Below are 17,861 nucleotides of genomic sequence, written 5' to 3' on the forward strand. Positions count from 1 at the left end.
TCGTATTTAGTATTACTATTACTGTATTGATATAAGCATTTCTCATTAAAATGAGGATATTCAAACAATGCTCACGTAAATGATTTTATCTGTCGTGAATAATGAACCTTCAATTATTTCGTATTAATAGATGTAATGCAATGTTAGGATACTATAGTAAGAATCAATATATTAAAAATTGATTATCAAAACTTCAACATTGCATAAAAAACGGTTCCACATGATATCTTTTATGTTAGTCATATAAAGTTAAATTATAACATGTTATACCTTACTCGACCAACAACTTTACTATTGAATTGAACAATTTTATTTATTGGAACTAGATATCATGTTTTGAATTTAACTATATTGCATAATGAAAATAGTATAGCTTTACTTTTAAACTAGCTGTTCACAAATCTTTAAATTATTATTCGTTGATTTAGTATATATTTTACTAATTATTTTATATTAAAACATCGACAAACAAAAAAATGAAAAGCAAATATCGATCATTATAAAACTATAATGATTCCTTTATTTATTAGAGATAAGCTAGCTATTTTCTATTTTTTTTTTCTTTTAAATGAAACAAGTTTAGAAGAATATTTTATTTTATTTGATATTTTTAATGTTATATTTTGAAAAAATATAAATTAACAGGGCTAACTTAAAAATAATCCATAAATATCTCTTCACACCTAATCACAACAATTTTACTTTAAAATATATTTTTACATATTAAATTGAGTATAAGATTTAAAATATTAGAAAATATATGCAATTTAAGTTGAAACAAGTAGCATCCAAAATTTAATTTGTAGCGAATATGAAAGAAAATGGCGGCGGGAGGTGAAGAAGTTATAAAGGATAGGAATATCCACGCAAGTACTTGGAGTCCACACCTGACTCACGGACTAGAGCAATGCGTCCTGTTCGTGCCACCTGAAACACCACCAAATATATCACAAACACTTCACATTCGGTACATCACAACCACATACAGGAACAAAACCCAGTATAGCCAACTCAAGTCTATAAATTCACCAATTGAGCTTTAAGTAATCTACTTCACCACTAGACCTAACATTAATAGCATAAACCCATGTGCAACAAGCTGTCTTCTCTCCAGATGGAAAAGGAATAAGCTCTCACACCTCCTTGCTTGTAAGAGTTTGTATTTCATCATTCATGGCTTGGTATAATTTAGGATAATCAAGCAGAGAAAAGAAAAAACAAAAAAAGGATATGATGGAAACTGACGATGATAACTCAAAATTATTAATATGAAGGAGTAATAAGCCAATCTAATGTAGAGTCATGTGAAGGAGTTGATGAAGAAGGATCCATGACAAGAGAAGTTGTCGAAGGAGGATTTGAATCATGAGATTCGGGAAGTATGGGAAGAGATCTCTGCTTCACTCATTGGTCATTCATTATTCATTAATATGTAAATGAGTATAAACCTCATTTTATAAACTGGTTTTATAGGATTGAATTAGGCTTAAAAGACAACAACTTAAAGTGTATTTAGAGAGACTAAATTGTGAAGACAATGTAGAATGTACAAGACAACACTAAGTGATCAAGGAACTTGACCTATGCAACTTTCGATCCATTAGCTACATATTAGCAAGGTGAATTTTTGGAAAAGAGATAAATGAGAACGAAGGGTTACTACTCGAAATATCATCAAAGATACCTGAATCAAGTATCCAAGGACATTGATCTTCCATAGATTAAGAAATACAAGCTATTAAAATGTAACATCCCAATTTTTGAGATGTCACAGTGCAATTTTTTTTTTTTAAAAGACAATATTTCTATAAAACATTTATGAAAGATAATAAATAATCTTTATTTGATTAAAAATGCGGAAGTTAAACGTAACCATAAATGTTGTCTGGAAATCTCAGAACATCTCTTTTATATAAAAATACCAAATCGGAAAACTTTTAAATAATAGAAAATAAATAATAAATCCCCGATCATAACATCCCAATTCTCATCAGCTACTCAAGTCTGATCTTATATGCAAACTATCTACTCCCGTACAAGTACGATCATCGTAGATAGAAACCAAAACCACAACTTTCAGGTAAACAACCAGAATTGTCATATCAGATAATATACAGTAATCATATTAACTACAATAATAACCAAATCCTAAACATATATCATCACAACATTAACATCCCAACATTAACATCACAACTCAATGGTCTATTTCCTCTACACTACCACACCACCTAATCACCATAACCAATTCATCACAAGTCACACGACATCCTCTTCCTGTATCACACGATCAAAAAGAACCTCTTTCCCGCATCACCCGGACAAAGAGTCATTACTACAAAATCATCCTCTTTCCACATCACACGGTCGAAGATTCACACTACTAAACCATTCTCTTCCCGCATCATATGGCCAAAGAGTCATCACGGCTCATCTTCCTACATCACATAACCGAAGATTCACCACTACTAAACCATTCTCTTCCCGCATCACACAACCAAAGAGTCATCACTGCTAAACCATCCTCTTCCTGCATCACACGGTCAAAGAATCATCACTACCAAACAATCCTCTTCCCGCATCACATGGCCAAAGAATCATCACCACCAAACCATCTCTTCCCGCATCACACGGCCAAAGAGTATTACTACCAACTCATTATCTTCCTACATCACACGGCCGAAGAATCATCACCACCAAACCACCTCTTCCTGCATCACATAGTCGAAGAGTATCACTACCAAACCATTATCTTTTCGCATCACACGACCGAAAAATCATCACCAAGTCATCTCTTCCCGTACTATCACTTTACAAGAAAATTCTTCTCACATTATGCACGCATACCATCCCTCACACGAATTTCCCAGTCAATGGAAAACACCAACCCAATATCAAACTCACACAAGGTACCAACGCACACCAAAACTTCTTTTTCCCAACCAAGCCAAAAGAGAGCTATCTCGGCATGCAGAAACGTGACTCTAGCCACGAAACACTCCTCTCCTTCAACGTTCTCTCACCTCTTTTCCGTTACGTAACATAGTATATTAGCAAAATAATCCTACCACTTAAAAGGAACCTTCTCTCTTCTACGCCTCCAATTTTACGTAACCATTTTCACTTCCTTAAAGAAAGCAAACAATACTCTTAAAATATTCTTACTATTCCCAATTTCTACCAACGTACCACACTAATTAATACCCATCATTCACTTTCTAATTTCCCTCTTTAATTGACGTAGGACCCACAACCAATACATATATACATATATTTAAATAAGACAATGAAAGAGGAATATTATATCTGCATACAAATTCAACGTGCTACCATTTAAAGGATTAAACTCCTATGCCACCCTCACCGTGGTCCTACACTCATTCTTAACTTATTAAAATACAATTTTCTTCTTTCTTTTCTTTTTACTTTTATTTAATTCTTTTTCTTTTTCTTTTTCAACTAAAAACCCAATACCTCATTCTTCCTTTTTTCTCTCTTAGTTACGTATAAACACAACATCATCACCATTCTCTTTCTTATTCACTTTTCCATTTATCTCAATCATACATACAGACCTATAAAACTATTACACCCATATCTTCTCTCTCCCTTCTTCACAACCCACACGTAACAACCATGCATCTTCTCCTACCAGTAAAACCCATCCACTCTAAAAACCAGTCACACTTGCAGCCATACCCACGTTCCAAAGATCACTTCTGCATGCCCTCGATTCACTGAACATCTACATTCATTCTTTAATCCTGGTACAACTTTCATCTTTTCCATCACCCAAACTACAAACTTCCATCTTTCTCTACCCAATCCTACTAACTCGCAACTTCAGTACAGAACACCAACACTCACCTCCTCATATTCTCTCTCCCAGTTTAACAAACCGTGACACCTTTATGTTTTTCTAACATTCTCTCTACCCTTCACAAAGTCATAACGTAAACATAAAACCAGTGACAAAGAAACAACATCAACGACAATAACTAGAATTATCTACTGGCCATAGCCCACTCACATGCAGAATCACTACCCAACACTATCAATTTAGTCACAACCCACAATTTACACAAGACATATCTAGCTATTCCCCTTACCTGGAGTCCCTTGGGTTTTGCTCACAGTTGATGGATGCTTCCCTCTCTTACTTGATCACCCCGAGTCTTTCTGCCGCTCTCCCGGATGCCCTTTAGTGTATAGTTCCATCTAGGGTTTTCAGTTTTTTCTTCTCCTCCTTCACTAAATATACCCTAATATAATACTAAACCCTAATTCTCCTAAGGCCCAAAAATACCTTATTTCTTCCCATTAAATCTTATACGATCCTATTCTTGTCCTCTAAGGTGCATGGCCAAGAAGATAAAAACAACCACCCTTAAAGTTTCCTTGTGTTACGTAAAAACTATTCCTTATTTACGTTTTTATTTCTTTATTCTCTCTCCAAAAAGAAATTCACAATTATCGCCTGGCCTCACCACAAATACTCAACAAGGAGTAATAACTCTCTTGGGTATTACCCATTCTTTTGGGTACGTGCAATGGAAACGTTCACTCTAGCTACCATTAACTAGGAAGGGAACTTTTGGAGAATAGATAAACGAGAAATAAGAGTTACCAACGAAAATATGATAAGAGACCTTGAGTCAAGTATCTACAGACATTGACCTTCCATAGATCAAGAAATAAAAGTTGTTAAAATACTTGGCACCGAAGAATATTGACCTAGATGGTGATTTTTTTTCAGATTTAAGTCTCAAATACTACTTGTACTCTTCATCATAAAACTTGGACACTCTTGTTTTCAAATTTAGATGCATGGATTGCCTTGTTTGCAAAACCGTGCAAGGAATAGTAACTCTCTCAGGTATGACCCATTCTTTTGCCCTGTGTGCATTGAGAACATCCACTCTAGCCACCATGTCCTCAGTCAAGTATCCATGGACATTGACTTTCCAGAAATTGAGAAAACACTTAGCACCAAAAAAGATTGACCTTGATGGTGAAGATTTTCAAATTTAAGTCTCCAGTACTCATGGTACTCCTCATTAGAAAACTTGGACTCCCTTTTTTCAGATTTAGCACATGGGTTGCCTTGTTTGGAAAACCATGAAAGGAGTAGCAACTATCTTGGGTATAACCCATTCTTTTGTAGTATGTGCATTGAAAACGTGATCCATGCAAGTCATCACGTCCCCCTCCTTTGCCACTACCTCCTCCTTGTGGTATTACTGTAGTTGATATTTCAACAACTTCAACTGAATTTTTATCTTTTAACAATATAGGCACCCGAATAAGTCTGATCACCAACTAAAATTTGGTAACATACATTACCAAAAACTAAGTGTAGACTTCCTAAAATTAAAACCATGTGTAACTTATCAAGTTTTTGTTGATATTCTCCTATTAGTCAGCCGCAGGAAATCTTTTTAATTCTTCCACTACAGCCTAAGACTTTGCTACATGTGAGATCATATCATGATTGATCGTTTGTGAAAGGTTGCTTTATGAGTTGTGTTAGATATTAAGTTGTGTGTTTATGTTAATTAGAGAAACATAGTCCCTATGCTAATTATGTTATTTTTACATATTCATTTGTTTTTGGGCTTAACCCACATTCTTACTATTATAAATGCATTACCCTATGTGTATGCAAAGACACACAAGGGAGATTTCTCCTAATCTTTTCCACTATTTCATAAGTTGCATTAAAGAGATCTTGAATGTCATTAGCAAAAGTATGTTGCGCCTTTATCCAGAAAGAGGAACATGTCTTAAAGGAACTGAGTAGTTCTAAGACATTTTATTTAACCTACTGTCATAAAACAACACATAACTGGGAGTCCAATTAATGCCATTGGGGTTTTTCTTCATTTGGAATAGTATTTCCAAAATATTGTGAATCCTTGAACAAGGACTACAAACCAAGTAGTTTTTCCAGTTGAGTTTCGTCATAGTAATAGTAGGAGCTGCAAAAAGTGAAGCAGAAATAGTAGAGGTTATTCTATAGACGTAGCAAATAAACATATTAGAGAGAGGAAAAAACCCTAAGCCACGAGGGGAGAGAGCGCCTTGACCAGTTATGTAAGCACAATGAACCAAGAGAACAAGGGCGGGAATGTGCTCAAACGATGCTGACAAGACAATCAACGATGGTTCGGTAGGTGATTCTGGCATTGAGAAGTACTTATAGGTTGAATTAAGGTGCAAACTAAGTGGAGTCATCAGAAAAAAGAGTTACCATCAAATCAGTGCTGAGTCTACCAATACTACTCAGTAGCGATTCTGAGCATGCATAAACTCGCTAAACCAAGCCATAAAAGTATAATAAAAGAACTCGATCAGTCATGGCAAAAGTGTAGAATTGTATGATTCTACAAATTGGAATGCTATTCTGACTACTATGCAACTAAGCTAGAATAAGTAATACATTTATCAAAGCAAATGCACCAAATATGACTGAAATTAATGGATCGAAGTGTTTAAACAAGTCAAATGTCACAGCAAAAATATTCAGTATGTAAGAAAAACAAAATGCAAAACGTACCTCGCAAATGCCATATGGTTCTAACAATCTCTGCAATGCAACCATCTTGTCCAAATCTCCAGTGAGCTAGTTCAAGATCATTTCAATTAGATTTTTAAAAAATTGAAAATAACCAAAGAATTCATGTTGTGATGGCAGACATTTTGAATGTAGCAAAATAGTTTGAAACAAACAAATAAATTTTCTGTCATCGGTGTTGCCTTGAGCAAAAAGAACTAACCTGCTCTTTGAAAAACTATAAGATTAGTTGAAACGAGAAATAATAACATTGAAGCACAGGGAACAAGTTTACACCAATATGTTATCATCGGTTCTTAACTTCTACTTATTACACCTTTTTGTTTTTTGAGGAAAAACACCACAGACACTTTTGTCACTAAATTTAATCCAAAAGAAAAATAAAGTTAAAAACGTTAGTGTACAATGCTATTTCTTCCTTACAATTATGACTTTTAAGATGGAAACAATTCTATTTCTGATAGTTAATAATCTCAAGAAAGAAAGAATACGGATGTGGAAAGCTGCAGACAGCAGGGATAAAAGGATTCTTGTACATTTGGATGCTAGATCAATAGCTTAATGTCAACTATTTTCATGAGCTAGAAAAAGCTATACGACAAACTGAGGACCAGCTGGATCTCTGGTACCCTGCCTAATTGATCGTGACTCTATTTGCTGTTGGAACAAATCTGGATGTTAGATCCAACAGATATTAAACTGGAAAGAATGCACGATCCTATGACCTCGTAGCACAGTAACATTCAGCTAAAGTAAATAGGTTTTAGTGCGATTTGTAGATACACTATAGTCACCAAATTCAACATTCTTTGTACAGAAGTGGTATCTAGCATTCACCAAGTTTGTCAGTATCAATATAAGTTTATGGTAAATAAGATGCTATATCACTTGATTGAAAAGTGTAAACAAAACTCACCTCCAAAGTTATTGTGTGATCGGATACATCAACAGCTCTGGCCCGGAATATGCTGGCGATATCAAGGACATCACGCCGTGCAGCAGCATTTACAGCAATCTTTATTAGCATTAATTCTCGTTCAGCAAATGGTAAGTGGGTGATATCACGAACCTGAAGGAAATATCAGTCTAACTCAATAAAGAAAATAATAAAATGCTCAAATATCTATCCATTCTACCAATCTAGTTCTCAACAGATAAGGAAGAAACAAAAGATTGACTGATAAGAATTTATGCATCAAGGAAGAGTAAAAAGTTTTTCAAATTCAAATTCCATAATAAGTAGGAATGTCAGGCACCGAGAAATTAGAAAGGTTTCTAAAAAAGACTACTGCAGGCTACTTGTGTTCCCGGATACTCTTTATTATTCACTTCATATTAAGAAACACAAGATTCACTAAATTTAACCTATATTTAACTCCCAACAAAGGTTTTCAACACAAATCTCCTGTGGTAGCCGGGTGCACCAAAAGAAGAGAGAAATTTTGTGGTTTAAACTACAGTTAACTACAGGCTTATCTCCATGGGAAAAACAAGTGCGAAAGTCTCTATGATCAATGGTTTGAAAGATTAACTACTCGATGTTGACATCTGTAGTTTAAAGAAATATCCTAACAACTTCAATAAATTCCTTACCCCAATATACCGATATCCTTACAGTAGTTGCAATTTTGTTCACTCTGAAGTAACTACTGATTTTACAATATAACAGGATTATACCATGGACGTACAGTTTCGGGCTTATCAAGGATTAGTAAGTTCCTCCTTCTCTTCCAAAGTTTCACCACAAATTACAAGGAAGAAAAAATAAAAAAACTTAAACAAGCACTTAGATGTTTGGGAAATGTTATTTTCAAACCTCAAGAAAATGGCAAAAGTATGTGAATAAATAAAAAATAAACTTAATCAAGCACTCAAACTGCCACAGGACACTGTAAACAGTAAGAACTAAAAAATATCACTCAAAGCAAATAATTTCTTTATTGGATATGATGCATTTGTTTTTCATAGAGATTCTGAACCTCATGCAGCTCTACTAGCTTATAGAGTTGCTGCACCAGCTTGCTGATTGTCTCATCTGTCCCGGGAACCACAGTTGTAAGTCTTGAAAGTCCTTCAACTTCTGCATGTCCTACCGCTAAACTCTGAAGACAACAAAGTGGATGAGAAAATCAAGAAAGCAGAAGCATTTGACTTGTGTGTTCGTGATACAGAAATATTAAAGAAAAGAACCTGAATGTTATAGCCTCTTCTAGCAAAAACTCCTGTAACAATGTTTAGAACCCCAGGAGAATCATTCACAAGCATGGATAAAGTGTGTGATCGAATTCCGCTGACCTGAAGGCAATATCCAACAGTAAGACAGTTCCAAGCATTGTGATTCAGAAATTGATGATCACATGCTTATGTACAACAAACATATGCAAACTTTGGCTCCTCACAAGCATAAAAAATTTGTAATTAGAACTAAGATTTCAAAGGTTTAGGAAGCGCTTTTGAACTAAAGTTTTTTGTCCCGAGACTTCAGGGTTAGAATTAAGACTCAATAAATATTTAATACTTGATTTCTGAAATACAAAATCACACAAGCACAGCTTAATTAAATCTAAGATATTGGGAAAACCCCAAAGCCTGTATTAACTAGAGATAGAATCAGAAATTCTGACGGGTAGAACCTGAAATCCAAACCAAGTAGAAATTGCAGAGTAAAAACTTGCAAGTGAAATACCACACCGCATTTGAGAGACTCTCCAGTTTTGCCCCACTCCACACCCAAAGAAAAATAAAAACTTAAAATATGGTTAATTGAAAGACTGACTTCATAAAAAGAGAAAAACATACTATGTCCACGAGCATTTTTATCTAAATTGGTCAGATGCACATCAGATGTAAGTTAAGACTAACACAATGGTAATGAAACTAGTGCAACCCATTGTTAGGGCTTTTGTCAAGGTAAAAATAAAACTACACAGCTCAATTAAGAATGTTGGAATTCTGGGGTTTGACGTATTAAGGGAGGAAGAGTGATAAAAGAGAATGAAAAAGTATGATACTTTTTGGTTTGATAAAACATTTTGTTTCACTTTTAATTACAAAATGCCACCTTGTCTTCACATTTTGGTTTGTTAAAGAAATAACAAAAAAAAATTATTGATCTGTTTTCACTATTTCTTATGCAAACTATTGAAAATAAGAAATAAAGTGAAAACAGAAGTTTTTTTAAACCAAATGACCCATTATTAGGTGTTAGGTGAGATATATTATATTTACAATGTATTGATAAAATAAACAAATAAGGTAACTAATACTATAAGATGACAAGGAAACTGGAAACATTCCTAGAGGATAACCTTATGACATTTTTGGATACTGACATGTATTCTCTAACAAATATATTCAAATGTGTACCCAAAAAGTCATAGAAACTACATCACTATTCAAATCAAACTCTATAGGGGAAACATAAAAAAATAAAAAAATCACTAGGAAGATAGCCATGAATTAAAAGAAAACTAGAAAAGGGATGCATTTAATGACAATAAACAACTACAAACCATCTTACATCTTCATCATTGAGGACACCCCAGTGAGCATCAAGTACTTGATTGACTGTAAAACTCTCTGAAGGTTCTATAGGATAAACATCTCCCTTCACGCAAGCAAAAGTGTCAAAATGAACGGTCAGAAACTAGATCTCGTTTTACTATCTAGCAAATAAAACCATGTACAGAAGGGGGCGGGGGCATATTGAAGATGCAGTAATTGAGTGCATTTATGCTAATTTATTCTTTGCAACAGTCACTAATGTGTTCTTTAGCCCATCATTGAAATTCTATGAATTTAAAAATTAAGTTAAATAAAGAGCGAAAACAATGTAAATTCCAAGCAGAATATATTACCACACTCAGGTAGGACCTAGAATATGTCATTCAATTTCTACCACGACCTAGCAAGTGATATGAACCAAATAATTGCTCTGAATTATGGTGTTGAGTGAAGATGGAATACATAAAAGAAAAGTATACAGATAATGAACAAAGTCACAATCAACAATAAAAATTCAATTCTATAGACCTACAAACCTCTTAAAAAAAGAATGAAAAAGAAAAAAAAAAAGCACAACTGTGCAAAATACAAAAATTTAAAAATAAATGGGAAAAAACATTCAAGAAATATGAAAAAAAAAAAAGGAGAATGTAGAGAGCCTTCTCAGTTGCAAATGAAAACTGTTCAGAATATAGCATGCATAATACCAAAGAGGACATGTAAACACGATTTTGTCCATAAAAAACTCAAGGGAAACGCTACATTCTTAAAGGTGAGCAGTTATAGTCCAGTCAGATGCTCAAAAGAATTGCACAAAGTACAAAACCATCATGAAACTTCAGCCCGTGTGTTTACCAAAAGCATTTTAGCAAAAGATTAAAATATATTCCAAAGCCCAAGAGACAAAAGGTGTTTGATTTTAAAGACCATTAGCAGCATTGTTAATAGTGTTTGAGATAAGCATAAGCCTTGAAACCATTTTCCAAAGTGTAAATTTACTCCAGCAAACTAAGTTTCTTCATAATTTCTAAATTTAACACTTCAATTATGTCAATAATTTAATTTCAAGTTAAATTTTCAAGTTGAAGTATTCAAACATAGGTTTAAATGAAAATGGAAACGGCAGAGTTAAAGAGTAAATATCATACCCCCACAGGCGTGTCATTTTTGGCAACAGCATTCACATTTTTTGCTCCCACAAGGGCATTAACAGGTGTTTTTCTTTCAAGATCTGGATAAGATGCAGCTGAATACCGCCAAAATGGAGCAGACGCACCCATCTTTTCCCTTCTTAATGCAATCTAAGAATAGTTACAGCATCCAATAATAATGAATTAGTAAATTTTGCTCAGCCTTACAATATAATGCTCAACAACATGGACAACATACTAAAGTTATGGAAATTTCTTAGGTACTCAATTGAAGTTTCCACCTTTCCAGTTCTAGCTATTTCTTTAATTCCAAACTTGCTAAAATTTCTTTGAACCGCAGCCATCTTCCCTGGATCTCCAGTGACCTGTAATTAGCAGAACAACTCATCTAAAACTATGACCTGATTTTATGTCCATTAATATCTGATGATAAATTTCAAGTAATGATGGCAATGGTTGTGACTAAATAATACTTAAATGGAAAGAAAATATGATACAAGAACTTAATAAAAAAAAGGTTAAAAACATGTACCCAGCTCATCAGTGCACTATTTATTCCCAATATTATTTAAAGATAATCAAAATCCTGTTTGTGTAAAAATGAAAGACAGGAAATGAAAAACAAAATAACTAAAAGTGGCCAGTCCAAAAAGTAAACCACATACAGTAATACTAAAACCTTAGCATCCTAATTTTACCACTATTAATGCATTGAAAGGAAGAGTATACGTATACATGTAACATATTCCCCACACGAGCTGTTTACAAGGCACTGTATATATGTACCATACTAGTAGAATACAATGTACCTCCAATAATAAACAACTATCTAAATGAAACAGCAGTGATACTTTTTCCCCACTTTACAAGTACAATCCAATTGATTGTGAAGCCACGGCCAATTAACAATACCTACTGCAAAAACAAAAGGCCCGGCAGCAAAATACCAGAACTTTGATGATGGCCACACAATAACTTCGGTAGCTTCAATTTTTGTCAAATGATCCTTCATTTTGGCACAAACAGCACTGTTGAACCAATTGACATCTTAAAATATTTGATTCATAGCAACGGTTAAGCTTTGAGCACTTTGGAATTTGAAAAAATTATGCTTACAATTGAGTGGGGTTTAACTTTTAACACGTACACAAGGCGCTCTCAAAATTTTCTCTAAACAAATACATAAATTGAATGTATTATTATAAGGAGACAAATAGCCCAAAAAATAACCTTGATGAAGGCATTAACAAATATTCTCAAGTAACTAAGGTCAGCGGAATAACAAGAAATGCACGGTCCACATACCCTTGCCTTTAATTACTATTAGTTTTACAAGATGCGTGTGAATACAGCGTGCACTAACATGTAAATTGAAACATATTAAAAGGTGTCCAGCACTAACCTCAATTGTCACCGAATGCTCGGAAATATCGACAATCTTAGCTCTGAAAATGTCTACCAACCACTTCAACTGAGAATATCCCATCAAAAGAATAAATAAATAGAAGCAAACAAAAAACAAAAACACATACACATAACAGATGCAAGCTCATACAACAACCACAAACCACTAAACAGCTACCTCCGCATGGTGCTTCGGATCAGCATGCACTTTTATGAGCATCAATTCACGTTCGACCTGCGGTTCCCTCGAAAGATCCTCTACCTGGAAAGAAAACAACACAAACAGAATCAGTGTGGACGCTTCCTTCACATTCATTGTCTCGAAACCTTCACTACCAAACATTTTTTCCAAAATACCATCACAATAAAATGCTAATTACAAAACTCCCGCGTTATACTACGAACAGAAGTGAACCTTCAAAACGTTGACGAGCTTCTGAAGCTGCTCCACAACTTGGCGCAGCACCTTATCGGTCCCTGACACGACAATAGTGAAGAGCGCCTTGTCTTCATTGAGGCCAACGGCGAGCGATTCGATATTGTATCCTCTCCGCGCGAAGACGCCGGCAATCCTATTTATCATTCCGCTCTCATCGCCGACGAACACAGAAATCGTGTGTCGCCGAACCCTGCATTGTAAGCAGAAATCATCAATTAGAAACGAACCGGAACACTAACTAACATAAGTAAGGAAGTAAATGAAAGGGAACAGAATAGGAAGACATGCTTTGAGCGAGCGGGAGAGGGCGGAGAGGGAGGGGTGTTGGCGGAGACAGTTGTGGTAGAGGAGGTGGCGGCGGAGACCGTGAGTTTGTGGGCGCTGAAGGTGTGAGGTATGAAGAAGGAAGGTAGTTTGAAAGAGAATAGAGGTTTACGTTGAAGAGAAGGGAATTTGAGGGTTTGGATTGGGGTTAGAGTGGCTGCCATTCCCAAACAAAGTGAGAGCAACGGTGGTGGCGGCAGCAGCAGAAAATGTGTGTCAGTGAGCGCAACTTGTGTGCTTCCTCTACTCCTTCTGCTGCACTATGGCCACGATTTTTACTTCGCTTTTTTATAAATATTAAATTAGAAATATAAAACTACTTTTTATTTAGCATATTTAGTCAATTTATTACACTACATTTCAGGCTAAATTGTATTTTTATCTTGAAAATGTAAAATTGTGTTTTTTAAACATTTTTTTTACATCAGTTTAAAGTATCATTTGGTTGGAAAATGCAAAACTAAAATTTGCTGCTCCCCAATGTCATATTTAAATGTATATAGTATTATATATTAATCATTAGTTATAATATATAATATATATAATAACATGTAACATATATAATGCATTTACATGTTATATATAATTATATTTATAACAAATTATATTGTATAATTAAAAATACTCTAGCCAAGAAATTCGGTATATGCTCTAACCTCTCCATGGTATTAATATACCCAGTATATGTTATACATGAAATAAATTTAGCATAATAGGTCGAAAATATTTTAACTAATCACAACTAAATAGATGAGTTTAACAAACATAACATTAAATAAGTAAATTAATGTAATTTAATTAAAAACACAAACTTAATCATATACTTTCCAGATAAAGTCTATTTTGATGTACACATTACGTAAATCCAAGATTCCCTGAAAAAAAAAATATTGAACTTGTTTAATATTGGATTCCTCGTAAAAATTTATTCAATATAATTTGCAGGAAATTAGGCAATAAATATTTTGTATTTATTATAACAAGTGATAAAGCATAAATTTTCGTTCATATATTTCGCTTTTTCCCCTCCAAATAGTCACACTTGTCTCTTGATGAAGAATATTAAATATAATAATTCAAAAATTCATACAATTGAACATAAACTAACTTTATATCTAAAATTCAATTCAAAATAAATATTTTTAGTTTAATTAATAAAAAATATGTAACTCTCCTCAAACTTAACATTCAACGTATGAAATAATCAAGTATTTAAACAATCAACCACGTACAACAGAAAGCCATCTTTAATTATTTAACCTGAAATTTCATTCACATCAACTTAAGATAATTAAATTAAAATAATTTCTATTGTCTTGAAATTATATGATATAATAAAATAGATCTATGGTGCTTCCGAAGAAAAAGACAAATCCAAAAAAAAATATCACTGCCTGTTTCAATTCATCACATGTGACAATATAAGAACCTTATGCACATGTAATGAAACACATAATTAATGATTCATTATTAAAACACATACAAATTTTCTTTTAATTTGAAAATTCTAGTTTATATTTTTTTAATTAAAAATCGAGTAGTTTATAAAGATTAGTCTTAAGCATGAAGAAATATTAATTTAAGTAGATAAAAGATAATGAAAATATAAATGAAACGTAATAACATTTAGAAGATAAAAAAAAAGTGCATAATAAAATTAATTATTTATTCCTAAAATAGAGTATCTTCTTCTTATTTCAGGTTCCAGGGATATGATATGGAGCTTTCGTAATTTATAATTTTGTTTCTTTCCTTGATTTCATTTCCTACTTTTATTACTTCTTCTAGTAATTTTTAGGTTTAATACCAAATCTTTTGGGAGGGTTTGTTCAAAGTGGTTCCTCCTTTTTTCAAAAGTTCACTTAAGTCTTATCTTTTGCAAAAACTGTTCAAAGTGGTTCTTTTTGCTAAGGGCGTTAACTTTCTTAACGGCACAGCTGTCAGGTGGCTAATGTTTGCTGAGGTGTAACGTTTTGGCTGTGCTGGCACTGTTGTGTGTTTTAAAAAAAAATAATTAATTGTGACGTGGAATTTAATAAAATTAGGTTTAAATTAAAAATTGAATTTGGGGTTAATTAAGGGTAATTAATTAAAAATCTCATTAAGAACCTTAATTGTTTCTGGAAATCTAAAATGGAAAAAAATCCTCAATCTGAATCCTAAGAACCCTAAAGTGAAACTAGAACCAGAAACCCTAAATTGGGGAAGAAAACCTCAATCTGTTTTTGCTCCTCTGTTGTTCAAATCATGAAACCTGCCATAAGAATTGATTTATTTCTCTAACAAATATCGTTGGGAAACAAGAGTTTAATGAAACAATATGTGTAGGCAAAATGTAAGATTCTAAGTTCTAATCTGTTGTTGAGATCACCTTATTTAATCACAGCCTCATCTCAAGTATAAAAGAAGGGTTTCGTTAGCATCGTATCCTTGTTAAAGCTAAAGCACTTTTTTTTCTAGTTGCATTCACCAAATCTGTAATATTTGAATGATTACCGGAAAGAAATCAATACAAGCCCCAAAACTCAGATCAACACGATGTTGGAAGATGCGTCCTGAAAAGGATTCTTTTTTTCTAAGATTTGCGAAAAGTTACAAAACAGTAACAGCTTACACAGTTGAAAACTGACGGAGCTCCTTGTCCTGCATGTAGAAAAACAAGTTTCAGTCCAAATGATTTTTTTTTTTGAAGAGGAACTCTTGAATCACAATAATTTGCTCTTCAACTAGGAGAAAACAAATAAAACAGATTGAGGGTTTTCTTCCCTAATTTAGGGTTTTTGGTTCTAGTTTCACTTTAGGGTTCTTAGGATTCAGATTGGGGATTTTTCTCCATTTTAGATTTCCATAAACAATTAAGGTTCTTAATGAGATTTTTAATTAATTACCCTCCAATTAACCCCAAATTCAATTTTTAATTTAAACCTAATTTTATTAAATTCCACGTCACAATTAATTATTTTTTTTAAAACACATAACAGTGCCAGCACAGCCAAAACGTTACACCTCAGCAAATATTAGCCATCTGGCAGTTGTGCCGTTAAGAAAGTTAACGCCGTTAACAAAAAGGACCACTTTGAACAGTTTTTGCAAAAGGTAGGACTTAAGTGAACTTTTGAAAAAAGGAGGGACCAAATTGAACAAACCCTCCGAAAGAAGAGACTAAAATAGGTATTAAACCTGATTTTTATTCTCCACTTTAGGTGTTTTTGTGTTTCAATGTTCATAAACGAAAATAGCTCTTTTCAACTTACTTTTAAAATTTTCAAAATATTACCTTGAGTTCAAAGAATCTTATTTTATTATCTAAACTTTAATTTAGTTAAATTTTTTACTTATTATTTGATGTTGTGTTTCTAACTATTAGAATTCTAAAAAAAATTCTCTATTAGTAATTATCTTATTATTAGGAATAAAAAGTTGTGATATTGATCATGATATTAATTGTTAGATCAATATTTTATAGTTAGACTAAAAGTTATAGAAGTTATGACTCATAAATAAAATGTAATTTTTCTATGTAGTTTAAATGTCATCGTTTTTTGATTTATAGTACAATAGTTGTTCCAATGTAACACTTTTGTCTTATTACTATCTTTTTCTTTAATCTATTGGTTATGATTGAATGTTTGAAATTAAGGAGTGATAAAATATTCAACCTCTAATAATTTAAATCTATATTGCTTTTAAATGTATTTTTTTCCAAATTCATATTTTTTATTTTCTATTTAATCTACTTAATTCAATTTAAATGGGATACTTTTTAATTTTGAAAATAAAATAATCAAGACGTATTTATAAGTTGAGTCAATACGACTCAATATTAGGTTGAAAATCGACATGATTAAGATCGACATGATTAAGTCTCAACCAAAAGTAAGTTCAGTTAGTTTCAATTGAAAGTAAGTTTGAATTGGACTCGATCGAAGATTGACTTAAGTCAATGTCAACTAAAGATCAACTCTCACCAGTCCTCGTTGAACATCAACCCGAACCAACCCATACCAAAGGTCAACATGAATCAGTCTCAATCGAAGGTTGGTCCACATCGGCCCTCGTTGAAAGTTTACCTGAGTTGACCTCAATCGACTTGATTAAGGCTAAAGGTTGGCCAAGTTGACATAGACCAGAGGTCGGTCCAAGTTGTCTTGGTCTGAAGGTCAATATGAGTTGTTCCTGGCCAAAGGGTGGCCCAAGTCATCCCTGACCGAAGGTTGATTGGTTCGACCTTGGCGAAGGTCAACTGAGTCATTCTTAGTCGAAGGTCAACTTAAGTTTGACCGAGAGTGATGAGTCAATATTTTACACCATTAACTTAGTTTTTCGCGCCGAATTGTGTTGATGATTTGCGCTTAATTCTTAGTTATTGTGTCATTTTCACCATTTGGGCTTAATTAGACCAATAATTCATATTTTAATTAATTTGAATTATTTGAGCTTAATTATTCCTATTTCTATTTTCAGG

At 33.4% G+C, this 17,861-nt stretch overlaps 1 protein-coding gene across 1 annotated transcript; it reads right to left on the bottom strand.

The window, feature by feature from the left end:
• Positions 1–670: 670 nt before the first annotated feature.
• On the bottom strand, positions 671–13,668 carry LOC106768850 (acetolactate synthase small subunit 2, chloroplastic). The gene is made up of 12 exons (XM_014654209.2): positions 13,361–13,668; positions 13,049–13,262; positions 12,812–12,895; positions 12,632–12,700; positions 11,511–11,594; positions 11,227–11,379; positions 10,095–10,181; positions 8,765–8,869; positions 8,554–8,676; positions 7,491–7,643; positions 6,557–6,622; positions 671–927 (listed from the first exon to the last, which is right to left on the bottom strand). The coding sequence occupies exons 1-12, from the start codon at positions 13,558–13,560 to the stop codon at positions 844–846; spliced, it is 1,422 nt and encodes a 473-aa protein (XP_014509695.1). The 5' UTR covers positions 13,561–13,668; the 3' UTR covers positions 671–843.
• Positions 13,669–17,861: the final 4,193 nt, after the last annotated feature.

The sequence above is a fragment of the Vigna radiata genome, chromosome 7, assembly GCF_000741045.1.
Source record: "Vigna radiata var. radiata cultivar VC1973A chromosome 7, Vradiata_ver6, whole genome shotgun sequence".
NCBI lineage: Eukaryota > Viridiplantae > Streptophyta > Magnoliopsida > Fabales > Fabaceae > Vigna > Vigna radiata.